The following is a 15,077-nucleotide window of genomic DNA, read 5'->3' as shown; positions in this document are numbered from 1 at the left end:
TAATCTTCTGGCCATTTCAAAGCCATTTGGTAACATATAATCAAGTCTTTAAAAGGTTCATATTGTTTGACCCAGTAATTCCACTTTCAGGAAATTGTTTTTCTAAAAAGAGCTACCAGAAAAATATGCACAAAGTTGTTCATAACTGCAATGTTTATCACATAGAAAGTTGAGAAACTTAAAGGTCCAAAAATAGGGAAATGTTTAAATTATGTCACATACATACAGTGAAATACAACCATTAAAAATTCTTCTTGAAGAATTTCTTAATAAGGTGAAAATGTTTACAATAAGGTGAAAATGTTTACAACGTAAAGTTAGTGAAAAAAATGGATGCAAAAACCTGTACATACAGTATGGCCCTAATCATGTGACATATATACATAGAAAGTAAACACATCAAAAAGTTTAACAAATGATTATCTGTGAGTGATGAAATTATGAGTTACATTTATTTTTTTTATTTATCTTCTTCTTTATACTTAACTTGCATTTTAAAAATTGTCTACAATGCATATCCATTTCTTTTATAATCTAGGAAATGGGAAGCAACAAGTCTATAAAAATCTGAAATAGCCTCCACACCCCACCCTCAACAGACTCTCCTAGGTTTTAACCCTAGACTAAATTGGTCTTGGGCCTTTAGGAATTTTGAGGCTGTGGGCTCTCAACAATGAATACAGTAAATCTCAAAATTAAAATTCAAGTACTAGGTAACCATGTAGAATGTCATCTATATTCTGATAAAATGGAAATTTTGACATAGTTTTAAGGGGTGGTATCTTGCATTGGGCCAGGTCTTTTTAGGACTCCCCCTTAATCCAGACCTACCTACCTATTTCCCTACCTAAGCAGCTCATAGGTGACAATTCCTGCCCTCCACCCTACCTAGGCAAACCAGTTCACTAGTCCCTTCTTGTTCCTCCCTATTCCCATCTATAACACACCCTTCACCCTGTAACCCTCCCCTATATCTAGGTCTTTTTGGTATGCTGTCCCTGATAAGAAGTCTGCCCTGATGACAGCTAAGCATCAATCTACCCACCTACACATCAGCAAGAATCTCAGTGGGGTTTCATTGTCTCTGTAGAACAGTTTGGAAAATGAAGGAGTAAGTCATCCTCTATGACCTTCAACTTTTTTCATGTTGGGGCCTTAATGTTGTCTTTGAGCCTCTAGGACCTTCCCTAGCTGGAAACAGTTTCTGTACTTCCTAGCCCGTACCTCAGCTGGTTCCTTAAATGGCCCTCCCTGAACCCCAGGCCCCCACTGACAATGTACTCCTAAATTCTCTGAAGAACTGCTTCTCTTAGCTTCTGACCTGCAGTTCACTTATGATGTCAGCATCCTACTGAGGCCAGACTGCTGTCAGCAGACATTAGACTTAGGAGAGAACACCTACAGCCTCAAAAAGATCATTGGCATGACTGTTTCCCAAACTATACCTTATGCCTAGATCCTTTTAGCATCAAGCTATTCAGCTCTTTTTCTCAGCTTGTTCTAGCAGCCAGCACCCCCAGCATTGTTTATAGCACCATGCAGCTGTATTGAACCATACTTGTTTATAAGTCTTCAGTGGAATTTAGCCAAACCCTTTAGCCCTTCACTGGCTAGCCCCGATTTTCCTTTCCTGTCTTCATCTCCCAGCCCTCCCCTCCATGCACTATTCACTCTTTCACTCCAGTCCAGTCATATCAAACTTCTCAGTTCTCTCTGAGCACACTTTGTACCTCATGCTGCTGTGTTTTTCTCATGTTCTCTCCTTTTCCCCAAATGCCTACCCCTCATTTCTGTTGTTGCCCTGCTTCTCTGTTGAAAGTCTGTTCATTTACATTGTTCCCTTCTTTCTTCTACTATGGAACTTATCTGTCTGACAGTGAGATGTGTGTATAATTGTCTTTCATACCAGGGGTGGAGGCTAAGTTTGAAACAGCTCCAAATTCTCCAGCACTAGGACACTGTTCCTTTAACTAAATTGTTTCTCTGTGAATTTATGCAACCTCTTTCTTGAACTGGAAGGTCCCCAAGGCAGTTCCTCTTTCTTCATGTTCCACTCCCCCCATTCCAGCTGGGACAAGGCTTTACCCACAATCCCTACCACTGGGTATATGACAGATCTGGAGATCTCCCCTTAACTCAGAAGCAGGACTAAATTAGTTGGAAAATGGTGATTTTTTTTCTTTCATTCAAAATAATTTGGTTATAAGGGGTATGAACTTGTACACCTGAGTTCTAGCTGATTCCAATACTAATTTATAAACATGAGCATTGCCTCTCTGTGCTTCAGTTCACTCACCTCTAAAATGGGGATAGCACCTACATGATTTACCTACCCCACCAGGACACTGAACCCAAATGCAGTAACAAAGTAAGCAGCCACAGAAAAGGCACAGGAGCTGAAGACAGGAGGCAAAAGGCCACTGGCATCAGGATGGTCCATACACAGCAGCTGATCTGTGCAATTAGAGGGCAGGCGAGGGCTGGTGAGAGGTAGGAGTTCCCATACTCAGCTTAATAGTGGGATGGGGAGCCCGGCAAGCTAGGAAACAAGCAGAAGCAGCAGAGAAGTTTGCAGAGGTGGTAGCTGGAAAAGGAACAAGCTCAAACATTTTCCCCCGTGTGTGAAACAAGTGAGTGGTTCCTTTAATAATGCAAGTGCTGTTGTTACTGAGCTCATGCATTTGCCCATCATTTTTGCCCAAGTGTTCTTTCACCAGCTGCATTTGTGGAGTAGTGGAAAGAAAGATCATCTGGTTTGTTTACCAAGCTATAGGACCTTGAACAAGTTACTTAACCCTCAAGTCTCAGTTATCTGGTGTGTAATTTGGGGACAAGAGCACTTACCTTGCAGTTAGTTTGAGAATTAACGGAGATGAGCTACATTAACTGTCTAGCGCAGTTCCTGGCAGTCCCTTGCTCTGAGCAGTGCAGGTTGCAGCACAGCTCGGGCCTAGGTGTAAGTTACCAATATTGTGGGTAGGCTAGGCAGGGCTGCTGAGGTATGAATACTGAAACCTTATAGCCACGATTCCAAGACAGTCACAATTTCAAAGACACTCTCCCATTTTCCCTTAAGTCAGGAAGCACTTGCCAGTTTTTGATTGGGAAAAGATGATCACAATGGAAGGCACCTTGGCGGCTGCCTACTTTTCCATCAGCCCTGGGAGTCTGGGCTCCAGGCCCAGGGCTTCTTAGCCAGATACCCAGATATATAGCTGAGAGGTGGTGGGAAGAAGGAAGATGATCAGTGATGGCTCAGGGTACCTGGTAGGTGGGAGACCTAGGTTCTGCCTCCCACTTTCTCTGTTTACTTGGCCACCGTTGCACAATTCCACTCTAAAATGAAAGAGCAAGTCAAATCCTTCAAGCTCAGCGATTCTCCACATTGGCTACACACTGGAATCACCTGGGGAAATTTTAAAATCTTGCCTGGACTGCACTGCAGACCAATTACATCAGTATTTTTTAATAAGTTCTCTGGGTAAATTCCAATATACACCAAAAGCTGAGAAGCACTGTTCTAGATCAGGGTTTTTCAAAGTTGCCAGATGCTGATAAGTACCTATACTGGTTTAAAATACAGCTTCTCAGGCTCTGGAACTAGAATTATTACTAGAACTTACTGATTATAAAACACACTCTTTTAAAAACATATATTTTAACATCTTTGAAATCAGAACGATCTTCCAATCAGTGGCATCTAAGATTTGATGAAATACAGAAGCATCCCAGGTGATTCTTACAATTCAGTCAGTTTGAGGAAAAATCAGTTCCCTAGTACTCCCTAGGGCAGTGCTTTCCAACCTTTAGTATCCTTAAAGTCATCTGCGGTCCTATTAAAATGCAGATTCTGAATCAGAAGGTCTGGGTTAAGTTCTAGGATTCTGCATTTCCAAGAAGCTCCCAGATGATCTGTGCTGGACCGTGCATCACATTTTGAATAGCAACATGTCCCTCTGTCAAGTCTCCACAGCAACTCATTTAACTAAATTGAACTAACTGGCATAGAGAAGTTTGACCAATGGAAAGAGTCTTTGATATGTCTGTGAGGCAATTTCTAGGCTGCACTCTCATTTCTCCCAAGGAAGGGGCAGCTGGGATGAGAGCCAGAGGGAGGGCTGCTCCAACCTTTGAGGAACCAGAGACTAGAGTCCAATTTCCCAAGGAAGCACTTTGTTACATGAGGCAGCACAAACCACCCCCACCCATGCTAAATACCAGCAAAGTTCACTTGCCAAGTGAAGCTGGGCCTCTGGTGGTTTTAGTGGGTAGCGAGTAAGCAGCCCCATTCTCTCTACCATATGCCCTTTTCCCTCTCTTCCTTCCTTCCTTTCTTTCCTTCTTCCTTCCTTCCTCCCTTCACCAAACTTTTATTGAAGATCCACTGATACCACAAGGTCTGAAGGACTCAAAGATGAATCAGATTTGGTCCCTGATCTCCAGGGGAAGAAATTCAGTATGGGGGAAACCCATTTGTAAAGCAGACAATAATGAAGTGATTAAGTGCTAATAACAGAATTATGTACAAAGAGATGAGCCAACATAAAGGAGCAATGCTAACAGCTCCCTGGTGCAGCGGCCACTGGAAGAGCTGGAGGAAATACTTCTTATGTTTCCAAGAAGGGGCAACAGCCTGAACAAAAATTCCTTGCCAGGACCTGCCTGCTGATGGAGGAGTGTACTTTGAGGCTCTGAAGCCCTATAATCTGGAGTCTCAACATGGGGAGAGCTTCCTACTTTTTTGCCTCTAATCTCTAGCTCTAAGATGCAAGTGAATCTAGAAGGAAGAGACTTTTAGGAGATCAGCCCCTCAAAAGGATGGGGCAATCATTATCTTATTCCAGAGAACTCCAGTATTGGCATGCTATCCTCCTATGTCAGAATCCAGCAGATCATTCCCTTAGTTACAGGAACACTTAAGTCTTTGCCCTTTGTCATATTGAGCTCTTAATTGGCTTGACCCATCACACTGCTAGATATAAATGCTATAATCCCTAGACTAAGTCGGTTTCCGGCTGGGGTAGGGAGTCTCAGGCAAGAGAGGCAGAGTACAAGAACTTAGAGCCTGCTCCCTCACCCAGCTCCAGAGACCAGCTTTTTAGGAGGACTACAAGACTGATACTTGATCCCAATTTACTGTTTCCTTATCTTCCATCTCACAGATAGGAAACCCTAAACAAGAAGTTTAAGGGCCGGAGGAAGAAGCCAAGGAGGAGACGGCAGAAAGATGGGGAGTGGAGCCAGTGCTGAGGACAAAGAATTGGCCAAGAGGTCCAAGGAGCTAGAAAAGAAGCTGCAGGAGGATGCTGACAAGGAAGCCAAGACCGTCAAGCTGCTATTGCTGGGTGAGCAAGATGGGAAGATGAGCCAGTGAAGGAGAAGGTACTGCTCCTTCCTGCTTATCCTGGATGGTAGGTGGGTTCTAGCCCATTGCATGGGGAGGAGGGATGGCAGGTCATTTTCTCTCTTCCTATCCAGTCTCGGGCTAGGGGATCAGGAGCTCTAGGACCCAGCACAGCCACCCCAACAAGATGTAGAATGCCAAAGCTACTCTGGAATTGTTCTGCTCTTCCTTGAATCAGGAATAGTACAAGGGCCAGGATGGACCTACCTATCTCCATATCTAACCAAACCTAACACCTTATGGCTTAGCAAAAACCATGAACTCTGGACTTGCAGATACCTAACGAATCTGCAGTCAGAGAACTCTGAGTCAAGGACTCAGACGTCCTACCATATAATCAGTGTCATGCAGTCCCAGAGATAGGCCCACTGGTTCTCACCACGTATACTGGTTCCTCCTCCTTGCTTTCAGTAAAATAGCTGTAAAATTATTAGAGTTTTTATAAAATAGAGAGTCTTTACAGCAGTCCCTTCCTGGCTTTCTCTTCAGTAGCTACTTCTAAAGCCCCTGCCAGATGGGAGGCTCATCAGCTTGATGATCTCCTAAGTAGATCACAGGTTTGTGCTGAAAAAAGAAAAGCACCTCAGTCAGTCAGAAATTGATCATGGCTGTAAATAGAACCAAGACAATAGAATTTAGGACATCTGGCTTAGAAAAAACACCCACAGTAGGGCAGAGGTAGGCTAGCTGGAGTAGGTAGGGTCCTTGTAGCAGGAGACTGGCTGGCTGGGCTGGGTTTCCAAGCTCATGTGGAGCATGAGAACTAGCTGCCCAGGCTAAGGCACCTCCTTTATCTTAGCTGATCTGTGGCATGGCCCTAAGGACACACTGAAGGAACATACTGAAGGGGCATAAGCTCGACCCAGACTCCAAGGAGCCCAGGAGGCTACAAAGGAGAAAGAGATGGCCAGGCGACTGAAAGATCTTTTAAGCCTAAGCAGCTTTCTTCTACATTCAGGATAAGAAGCTTAGAGGGAACAAGCACAGGATAAGGGGGAGGGGGTTAAGGTATCAGGCGTAGTATAGACTAAGGGGTTGAAGGGTATGAGTTAGGGAGAGTGGAGAGTGAATGAGGATATTGGGACATTTTAGTCAATAAAGCAAAATTTCATCATTCAAGATGATAAAAGACAGTATTTCAGTGAAGTGATACAGCTCTCTCCAATCCTGCCCCAAGAGGAAAAATCCTGCCTCCTGAGTAAAAACAGGCAAAGAATAGAAATGTATTAAAGGAATTCCCCTGAATCAGTGGTTCTCCATCAGATTTTGCACACCCCCACCCCGAGACACCTGGAAATGTCTGAGACATTTTTAGTTGTCACAACTGTAAGAGTGGAGTGCTGCTGGCCTCCAGTGGGCAGAGGACAGGGATGCCGCTAAACATACTACAAAGCCCAGCACAGCCCTCCACACAAACAAATCATCCAGCCCAACATGTCAACAGTGCAGAGGCTGAGGAACTCTGCTCCATATACAGATTGAATGGCACTTGAGCTCAAGGCTGGCAGAAACTAAGAGTGGCAGTCACCCCAGTGTGTTCTCTCCTAATAAGGCTTCCAAGCAAACAGTGGCTTAGACATCTCACAGGCCATCTACTGAAGGGTTGGGGAGAATTGGTGGAAATCTGAAGCATAAGCATTTCTCCCTGCAGGTGCTGGGGAGTCAGGAAAGAGCACTATCGTCAAACAGATGAAGTGAGTAGGAACAAAGCCCCAAAGGACTGAGGTAGGGTGAAGACTCCGGTAGAGCCAGCAGTGGCATGGAGGATAAAGGGCTCTTTAGCCTTAAGGAACCTGGATGTAAAGGGTATATAGCACTTTATTCCCAGTGCCCCTCATCTGCATGTCCCGTGTCCCATGTCCCTTACTCTTCACTTTGGGACAGCAGTAGGAATAGAGAGATTGGGTTCTTATGACCCTTTAAATCCTCCCAGATTCCCAATCCCTTAGGTCTGGTTTCTCAGGTCCAACTAAGGGCTGGGTGTCTGCTCCTTACAGGATTATTCATCAGGATGGCTATTCGCCAGAAGAATGCCTGGAGTACAAGGCCATCATCTATGGGAACGTGCTGCAGTCCATCCTGGCTATCATCCGGGCCATGTCCACACTGGGCATTGACTATGCTGAACCAGGCTGTGTGGTATGTGATTAACGTGTGTGGTTAAGGGTGGAAGGAAAGGCTAATGAGAAGAAACAAACCAGTGGTCAACAAGCTGAGGAAACATGGGTCAGAAAAAATTTTATGTAACTAAAATCCTGCTGAGCCTTGAATCTTTTTACTTCAGTCCTAGAGAAGCATGCAATTTCTACCTTTATAATAAATGTTCATAAAAATCTGCTCTCTGCTTCCTCTGCCTTTTTATCTTATTTTACCACTTAAATTGCTCCCCTTGGTTTCCTTGCCCTGGATGTGAAATTTTTATAAGCTGAATCCCTAGTTCCAGTATTGGCCTTTTCCTAGATTTGAATCATTGAAATAGCAAAGGTGACAGGTTCCTGTCTACCATCTTGTCCATTTCATGGTCAATCTGGTCTTTAAACTTCCAATCTCCCTACAGCAGAGGATCCACATTCTGTGGCAGGACACTTGTTTTTGGACTAAGGATGGAAGATGAAAACATCACAGAGGAAGCCCCTGGGACCTCTGCTCTCCACTACACATCCCAGGGCTTGATGTATTGCCACACTCTACATCTCAAAAATTAATCAGTATTTTCTTACATAGAATCTTCACTGGACAATGTCCCTACCTTAGGCTTTGATAGCAATGCAAAATGCTTTTTTTCCACCAATATTCCCAAAAGCCTGATGGAAAGCCATTACTCCCATGTAATTCTCAGCCTGGTTTGTCTTACAGGATGATGGGCGACAACTCAATAACCTGGCTGACTCCATTGAGGAGGGCACCATGCCTCCTGAGCTGGTGGAAGTCATCAAGAAGTTGTGGAAAGATGGCGGGGTGCAAGCCTGTTTTGACAGAGCTGCAGAGTACCAGCTCAATGACTCAGCATCTTAGTAAGACTGATTGGAGAAGGGGTAGGATGAGGTATCAGCAACCTTCTAGGAGAGCTTGCAGCCAGCCTAAAATTTCAGACACTGAAAGCTGGAGACCCAAAGATTGAATTCAGTCTATATACCTGTTTTGTCAGGCTTGAGCACTGTTTTACTATGCTCTGAATTTAATGGCTTTACATTAGGACATTTGCCACAGGTCCCACCAGTCTGCATTGCTTTACACTGCTTCGCTGCAACTTACAAAGCTGAAGAGTCAAAATTCAAAACGGTGCTCTGTTTAACAGCCCTCCTCCCCTGTCCTCTTAAGTCAAACACAGAGCCTCTCCTTTCAGAACCATAAACACTAATTCAGCACTGCAGTTTTGCTACACTCTCTCCTAGGAGGCATATGATTCATGATGGCCCTTTTAGGGCTGAAATTTTTTAGCTGGTAACCCAGGCTCTACTGGATGCCAGGACATGGGACACACAACTGTCAGGGCAGACCAAAGGAAGCTGGTCAGGTATTATAGAGCATCAACTGTGCAAAGCTGGTCCCCCAAAAGATAAAGTATACAGAGTTTACCAATCCTACCTCAAACAGCATGGTATCACAGATGGGCATGAACTTTGGAGTCAAACACACCTGGGTTTTTAGCTCCTGTTCTGTCACCTAATCTTGTAACGAGGTTGTCATTCACTATACGAAGCACTCACTCACTCAGGCCCAGGCTCTGCTCAGTGCATTAGGTATACCTTCTCATTTAATCTGCTCATTAAGCCTTTACAGTAGATAGTATTTTTTTACTAGTCCTATTTTTAGATGAAAACTGAGGTTCAGAGAAGTAAATTAGCTTGTTCAAAGTCATACAGATAAATGGAAGAGGCTGGACTTAAACCCAGGTCTCTCTGACCACAAAATTGAATGTTTTTCATAACACATCACAATGCCTCTTGGCCTGGACAAGTTATTTAACTCTTCTGGACTTTTCCTTCATCTGTAAAATGGGAGATGAAACTTGAAGCTTCATGAGGTTAAATGAGAATTTAAATGTGAAAATGCCTGGCACATAGCAGGCACTTGTTAATTTTCCTTCCTTCCCTCCTCTGTCATCTTACTTCATATCTGCCTTCCATTTTTAAAAAAATTTTAATGGTAACTGTCAAACATAAAAGCAGAATAATACAATCAATCACCTGGCTTCAACTGTTATCAACTGATGGCCACTCTTGTTTCATTTTATCTCTATCCCCCACTGGATTATTTTGAACCCCAGATATATTACTTTGTCCTAAAAATTTAATTATGTATCTCTAAAAAATAAAGATTCTTTAAAAAAGAAATCACAACATAATCATCACACCTAAATATTTAACAATTCCTTAATGTCATCAAATACCCAAGTCACTGTTCATTCATGTTTCCCCAGTTATCTCAAATGTTTTTCCCTCAGCTTGATTCATGATATAAACAAGGTCCATGCATCACACTGATTTATGTCTCACATGTCCCTAAAATCTTTTTGAATGTACTCCTGCTTCTTGATAGAAATTTTGGCACTCATTTAAACCACCAAATCTCATTCAAGGGTCTAGAAAACCTTGCAGTCAGAAAAAACACAAGGAAAAGTTATCTGACTTGACTTAAATGGGACAGAACCCCTGCCTCAAATGTCCATCAGCCCATCCCACACTTACTTTTGTAAGGACACAAGAAAAATAACCCTAGATTTAACAATATGCATTCTAGTCCTGGTTCTAGCATCAAGTTAATTATATGACTTTGGGTAAGGCCCTTCACCTTTCTTGACCTTGGCTGTGGAAAATTTAATGTCATCAATGCCAATCACTTTTCTCTAGCTACCTGAATCAGTTGGACCGAATTACAGCCCCCAACTACCTTCCTAATGAGCAAGATGTGCTACGATCCAGAGTCAAAACCACAGGCATCATCGAGACCAAGTTTTCTGTCAAAGACTTGAACTTCAGGTGAGTACATGGTTTCCTGGAGGCAACCGATACACATATGGTTTCCCTACGGGCATCTCAGATACCAAAAAAGGGCACAGGCATGCTTCTTGGCCTTCACTAAAGCCCAATCTGAATTACTCCTACTTCTCCTTTCCTCTCCACTTCCCATCTTACTGCTAACTGGCCCCAAAGTGGCCACCTCTCTGGGGTAAACACCAAGTGCATGTGGGTCATAAATTGAGCACACTTTTGAAAACAGCTGTTTCTTCTCTCAGAATGTTTGATGTGGGAGGACAGAGATCAGAGAGAAAGAAGTGGATCCACTGCTTTGAGGGAGTCACCTGCATCATTTTCTGTGCAGCCCTCAGTGCCTATGATATGGTGCTGGTGGAAGATGACGAAGTGGTGAGTAGCCTTTGCACCAGGCACCTTTGATAGACAGTTCCTGCATGACCCTTCCTCAAAGCTTTGTGTCACTCCAATGCCCCAGTTTGGGTGATTTCAGCTAACACTTATGGCCTAGCAGTCTTCTAGTAGATCAATCAATGTCTCAGGCAAATAATTTTAGAAAAACCCTTCTTCTGTAGGTTCTAGGTTAGCACTTTAGAGCTCCAGGTTTACTGAGTGCTTGATTTCAGATTAAACATCCAAATATCACTTGGATATCATATCAAAAAGCTCGTAAGAGAAACTGAGGGACAGGTGATCATTAACTTGGCAAAGCAAAGGAGTTACACTTAGTATTCTCCCAGGCTGCCTATGGAAGTAAAGGGTAGGAGATGCAAATGATAGAGCAGAAAAAACTATGTACGATGTGTTATCTTTATGCAACACGCTGGAACGGTTGAACTACTAACCTTATGCAGAAACCTAAATATATACTCAGTATCAACAAGACTAAGGAGAGGCTGGCAAACCAGGTTTCTCACATGCCACTTAAATTGGCAGCTGGACAACTACCTGAGGGTGGTTCTCTTGATCCTGTAGGGTTTTACAAGATGAGAGCTCTGCAGGACAAGTGTCAGCCCAGACAGGTACCTTCCAAGTTTAACACAAAGGATGTCAAAGGCATGGAAACCGCCACTTCACATAAGCATCCAAAAACGGAGGCCCACAGTTTATTGACAGAAGACAAAGCTCCTATCCTCCCATCCCCTGCTCCAGTTCTTCTCCCTTCTCCTGAGTAGTTCAAGTTCACATTAGAGCACTCTGAATATCTTGCGGCCAAAATGTGTAACAGGGCCATTCATTTTTCAAGGTCTCTTCCAACTTAAACCTTGAAGTCTATGAGGTCTTAAAAGGTTTTGCAGGAGTACTAGCAATGAGAAAAGGCTACAAATTAGTTTTATTAGGTGAAAAGACTGAGTCCAAGTCAGCTAAGAGCACACAAGACCCTAAAGGCCTGCTGCCTAAGGGTAGGTAGGTCTGGGTCACTGGGTAACCCCTGCACTCTGCGAATTATAGCCCCACTTCTCACTCAAAGTGGCCATCAGAGAAGGAAATAAGCCAGAAGTGCTCGTGGTGCGGCATTAGGAAATTCTTTAGCCCTTACCATTTGGCACCAGGGCCAAAGAATCCTTATTATGTTCCTGCCCAAACTGATATCTGGGACTCTATAACAGAAGCCTATCAAAATCATCCTGGAGATGTAAACGGGCACATGTTAACTCGGGCCCAGTTTCAACTCTCAATCAGCAGCTCTTATGGATATCAAAGTCCTTAGCTGTGCCCTGGCTGCCAAAGATCTGCGTAACATTTTTTGTACACCTGTATGCCAGCTACTATCGTGGACACTACACATACATGATCTCATTTAACTTTCATATTAAGCCCATGAGATAAGGAAACTGAGACTCAGAAAAGCTCAATAATTTCCCCCAAACCACACAGCTATGATATGAAGAGGAAGTCAGACCTCTTTGGCTCTACTCCACCACACTGAAAAGAGACAAGCTGTTGCCTATCTTTCTCTTTACGTTTGGAACACTAGTCTCTTCAAGGGGAACAAGAACAGTAAGTAGACAGATGTCCCATAAGCCCAACCTGATATCTCTGATGGTGTTTCCTCTTACTAGAATCGTATGCATGAATCATTGCACCTGTTCAACAGCATATGTAACCACAAGTTCTTTGCGGCTACTTCTATTGTCCTCTTTCTCAATAAGAAGGATCTCTTTGAGGAAAAAATCAAGAAAGTCCATCTCAGCATTTGTTTTCCAGAGTATGATGGTAAGTGCTAAGGGCTGGAGATAAACGGTTATTCTTTCTTAGTAATGACTGGTGATTACCTCTTCCTATACCAAGGAGACACAAAGGAACTTGTCTTTAAGAGTTGTGTTAAGCGTAACTCCTTCACTTTGCCGAGTTGATGATCCCTTATCCCTTTAATACTCAGTTTCTCTTGTGAGCTTTGTGATGTCCAAGTGATGTTTGGATGTCTAACCTGAGAAACATGGGCATTCAGCTAGAGGTTTAAATTCAGATGTCTCTGGAATACAGCAGACATTAGATGCACGAGAGTCACTGACTGTTAAAATGATATCTGCTAGAAACCAAAGGTGGGAGACAGAGACACCTCTCTCCTCAATTTCTTTGCTCAACTGGGAAACACTGGAGTGTAATAAAGGAGAGGACCCGCCCTCCAAAAATAAGCCCCCAACCACAACCATTTAACGTATTTTGAGGATCAAGTCAGTCACTTAAAAAGTAAGTGAGCAACTAAGAAGGGCTAATTCATCTCACTTCTTTGCTTTTTTTTGTTAAAAACAGGGAACAACTCTTATGAGGATGCAGGGAATTATATCAAGAGTCAGTTCCTTGACCTCAACATGAGAAAAGATGTCAAAGAGATCTACAGTCACATGACCTGTGCTACAGACACACAGAATGTCAAATTTGTATTTGATGCAGTTACAGATATTATCATCAAAGAAAACCTCAAGGACTGCGGACTCTTCTAATTCTCACCATTCCTCAGTTATACATTCTATAAACAGGCTTGGAATCTGGGTGATTTCAAGCAGAAAATTTTAGGTCACTAAACCATGACATGAAGAATGAATGTATTCTCCCTTGGAGAAGGAGTACGTATGACTGCAACTGTGTCTCATACGCTCTTTTAAAAGTGGGATAGCTAGTGCAGTTCAAAGAACGCAAGGCCAGGAGTCAGAAGACCCAGGTTACAGTACTGGTTCTGCAACTTACTACAAAAATGTAAATATTTCACTTCCATAAAATGAAGTTACTTCTCTACTACTTCACAGGGTTAGTCTAATGACCACAAACATAACTGAAGGAAGAGAAGGCACATAAAAGCTATATGGTTAGAGTCACAGAAAAGAGATCCCACATAAAAGCTGCCATTTATGAAATTCAATACCAGGTTTTTACATGAATTATCTAAGCAAAAGAGCAGATCTTCCCTGCAGTCTGCAAAAAAGAAAAAAAATTAATTAAAATAAAACTTCAATAAACCTACCACCCCTTTTTACTAACACGCCTTTATGTGCCTTAGCTCAGAGATCTGGATCACTGGATAGAAGATGTGAGTTTGTTAGTTTCTAAGGCACACATCCAAAAATGATCATCTTTATTAATCACAGATTACCCCTCTGCTCCCAAACTGCCAAAAAGACTGTGTTCCCTATATCTCTATAAGCTGAGTATCTCTCAGCTGTACAAGACACTTTCTGAATAAACTTGGAGGACATCAACAAACTCCCATTTGAAATATTAATGATTTTATTGCTGCCACTGCTCTATCATAGAATTTAGAACAAGTGAGCAATCCTGAGATTGTCATTTCAACTGCTGTTTCAGGAGAACAAAAAAGGCATGTAATTTTGCTTTAAGCACTGAAAATCTTTGCAGTTAAGCCATGTGATGCTTGGCTGAAAACAACATCTCCCCAAACAGGCCAACAATTAAATTATTCTTTGAACTCCTTTGAGGGGAAACAAAGCTTGTATTTATCTTGACTGGAGGTGGTGAAGTCAAGTATAGATTTAGCATTTACAATTACTAGTGAGGAAAGCTCTTGGCATCCAAGATTTAGTATATAAAAGAAAGTGTCAATTAAAATGGAAATCTGCTCCTTGCCAGAAACACACATTCACACTTAGGCTACTACTAGCAATATTGATACTGTAGAGCCATATGAGCTTGAAATACACTGAAGAATAAATTTGCAGCTGTTAAAATTTGATTCATTTAATAGTCTTTCTGATTCCTTGAAAATAAATCAACTTGGGAAAGTTACCAGAGAAATAAGAAAAACTACTCTGCCTAATGTCGATTAAAAAACATAAGTCAAAGGAAAAAAACCTGGGCAAGACTTCCTGCACCCAAGAGCTGTTCAGGGACTATTGTAAAGGGCATGCCCCAGTGATCACTAACCTATTTGCTTTAACTCAAAATAGAGGGGCTCTGAGTCTTTTTGGTGTCATGGATCCCTCTGGCAGTCTGATGAAACCTATGGATCTCGTCTCAGAATATTTTTAAACGCATAAAGTAAAATTCAGAGTATTACAAAGGAAACCAACATACTCAATCCAGTTCTATCTTTGAAGCTCTGAAGCCCCAGGTTGAGAATCTTTGCTACAGCTATAATCTTGTCTATTCGGCGCCCAAATGTAATTTTTCCCATTTATTCCACTTTCAAATAGGGTAGCCCCACCTCCCCCCAAATCATACCAGACTGTTTGCTTCTT

General features: G+C 42.6%; 1 protein-coding gene across 2 annotated transcripts; it reads left to right on the top strand.

Moving 5' to 3' along the window:
* The first annotated feature begins 5,224 nt into the window (after window positions 1-5,224).
* GNAT2 (G protein subunit alpha transducin 2) lies at window positions 5,225-13,328 on the top strand. 2 transcript variants are annotated; one of them, XM_010948256.3, is made up of 8 exons: window positions 5,225-5,345; window positions 7,056-7,098; window positions 7,402-7,543; window positions 8,261-8,418; window positions 10,258-10,386; window positions 10,644-10,773; window positions 12,444-12,597; window positions 13,138-13,328. In XM_010948256.3, the coding sequence occupies exons 1-8, from the start codon at window positions 5,228-5,230 to the stop codon at window positions 13,326-13,328; spliced, it is 1,065 nt and encodes a 354-aa protein (XP_010946558.2). In that variant the 5' UTR covers window positions 5,225-5,227. The 2 variants fall into 2 exon arrangements, with proteins under 2 accessions (XP_010946558.2, XP_074226220.1); XM_074370119.1 differs by lacking the exon at window positions 12,444-12,597 and having other exon boundaries at window positions 13,138-13,250.
* The last annotated feature ends 1,749 nt before the right edge of the window (window positions 13,329-15,077 follow it).

The sequence above is a fragment of the Camelus bactrianus genome, chromosome 9 (genome assembly GCF_048773025.1).
Source record: "Camelus bactrianus isolate YW-2024 breed Bactrian camel chromosome 9, ASM4877302v1, whole genome shotgun sequence".
Lineage (NCBI taxonomy): Eukaryota > Metazoa > Chordata > Mammalia > Artiodactyla > Camelidae > Camelus > Camelus bactrianus.
The sequence above is the reverse complement of the archived record's forward strand: the minus strand, read 5'-3'. Positions and strand labels throughout refer to the sequence as shown.

Coding starts and splice junctions, on each gene's coding strand:
- GNAT2 (XM_010948256.3), top strand. CDS start 5,228: ATGGGGAGTGGAGCCAGTGCTGAGGACAAAGAATTGGCCAAGAGGTCC. Junction 8,419..10,257: donor CTCAATGACTCAGCATCTTA/GTAAGACTGATT, acceptor ACTTTTCTCTAG/CTACCTGAATCAGTTGGACC. Junction 12,598..13,137: donor TTGTTTTCCAGAGTATGATG/GTAAGTGCTAAG, acceptor TGTTAAAAACAG/GGAACAACTCTTATGAGGAT.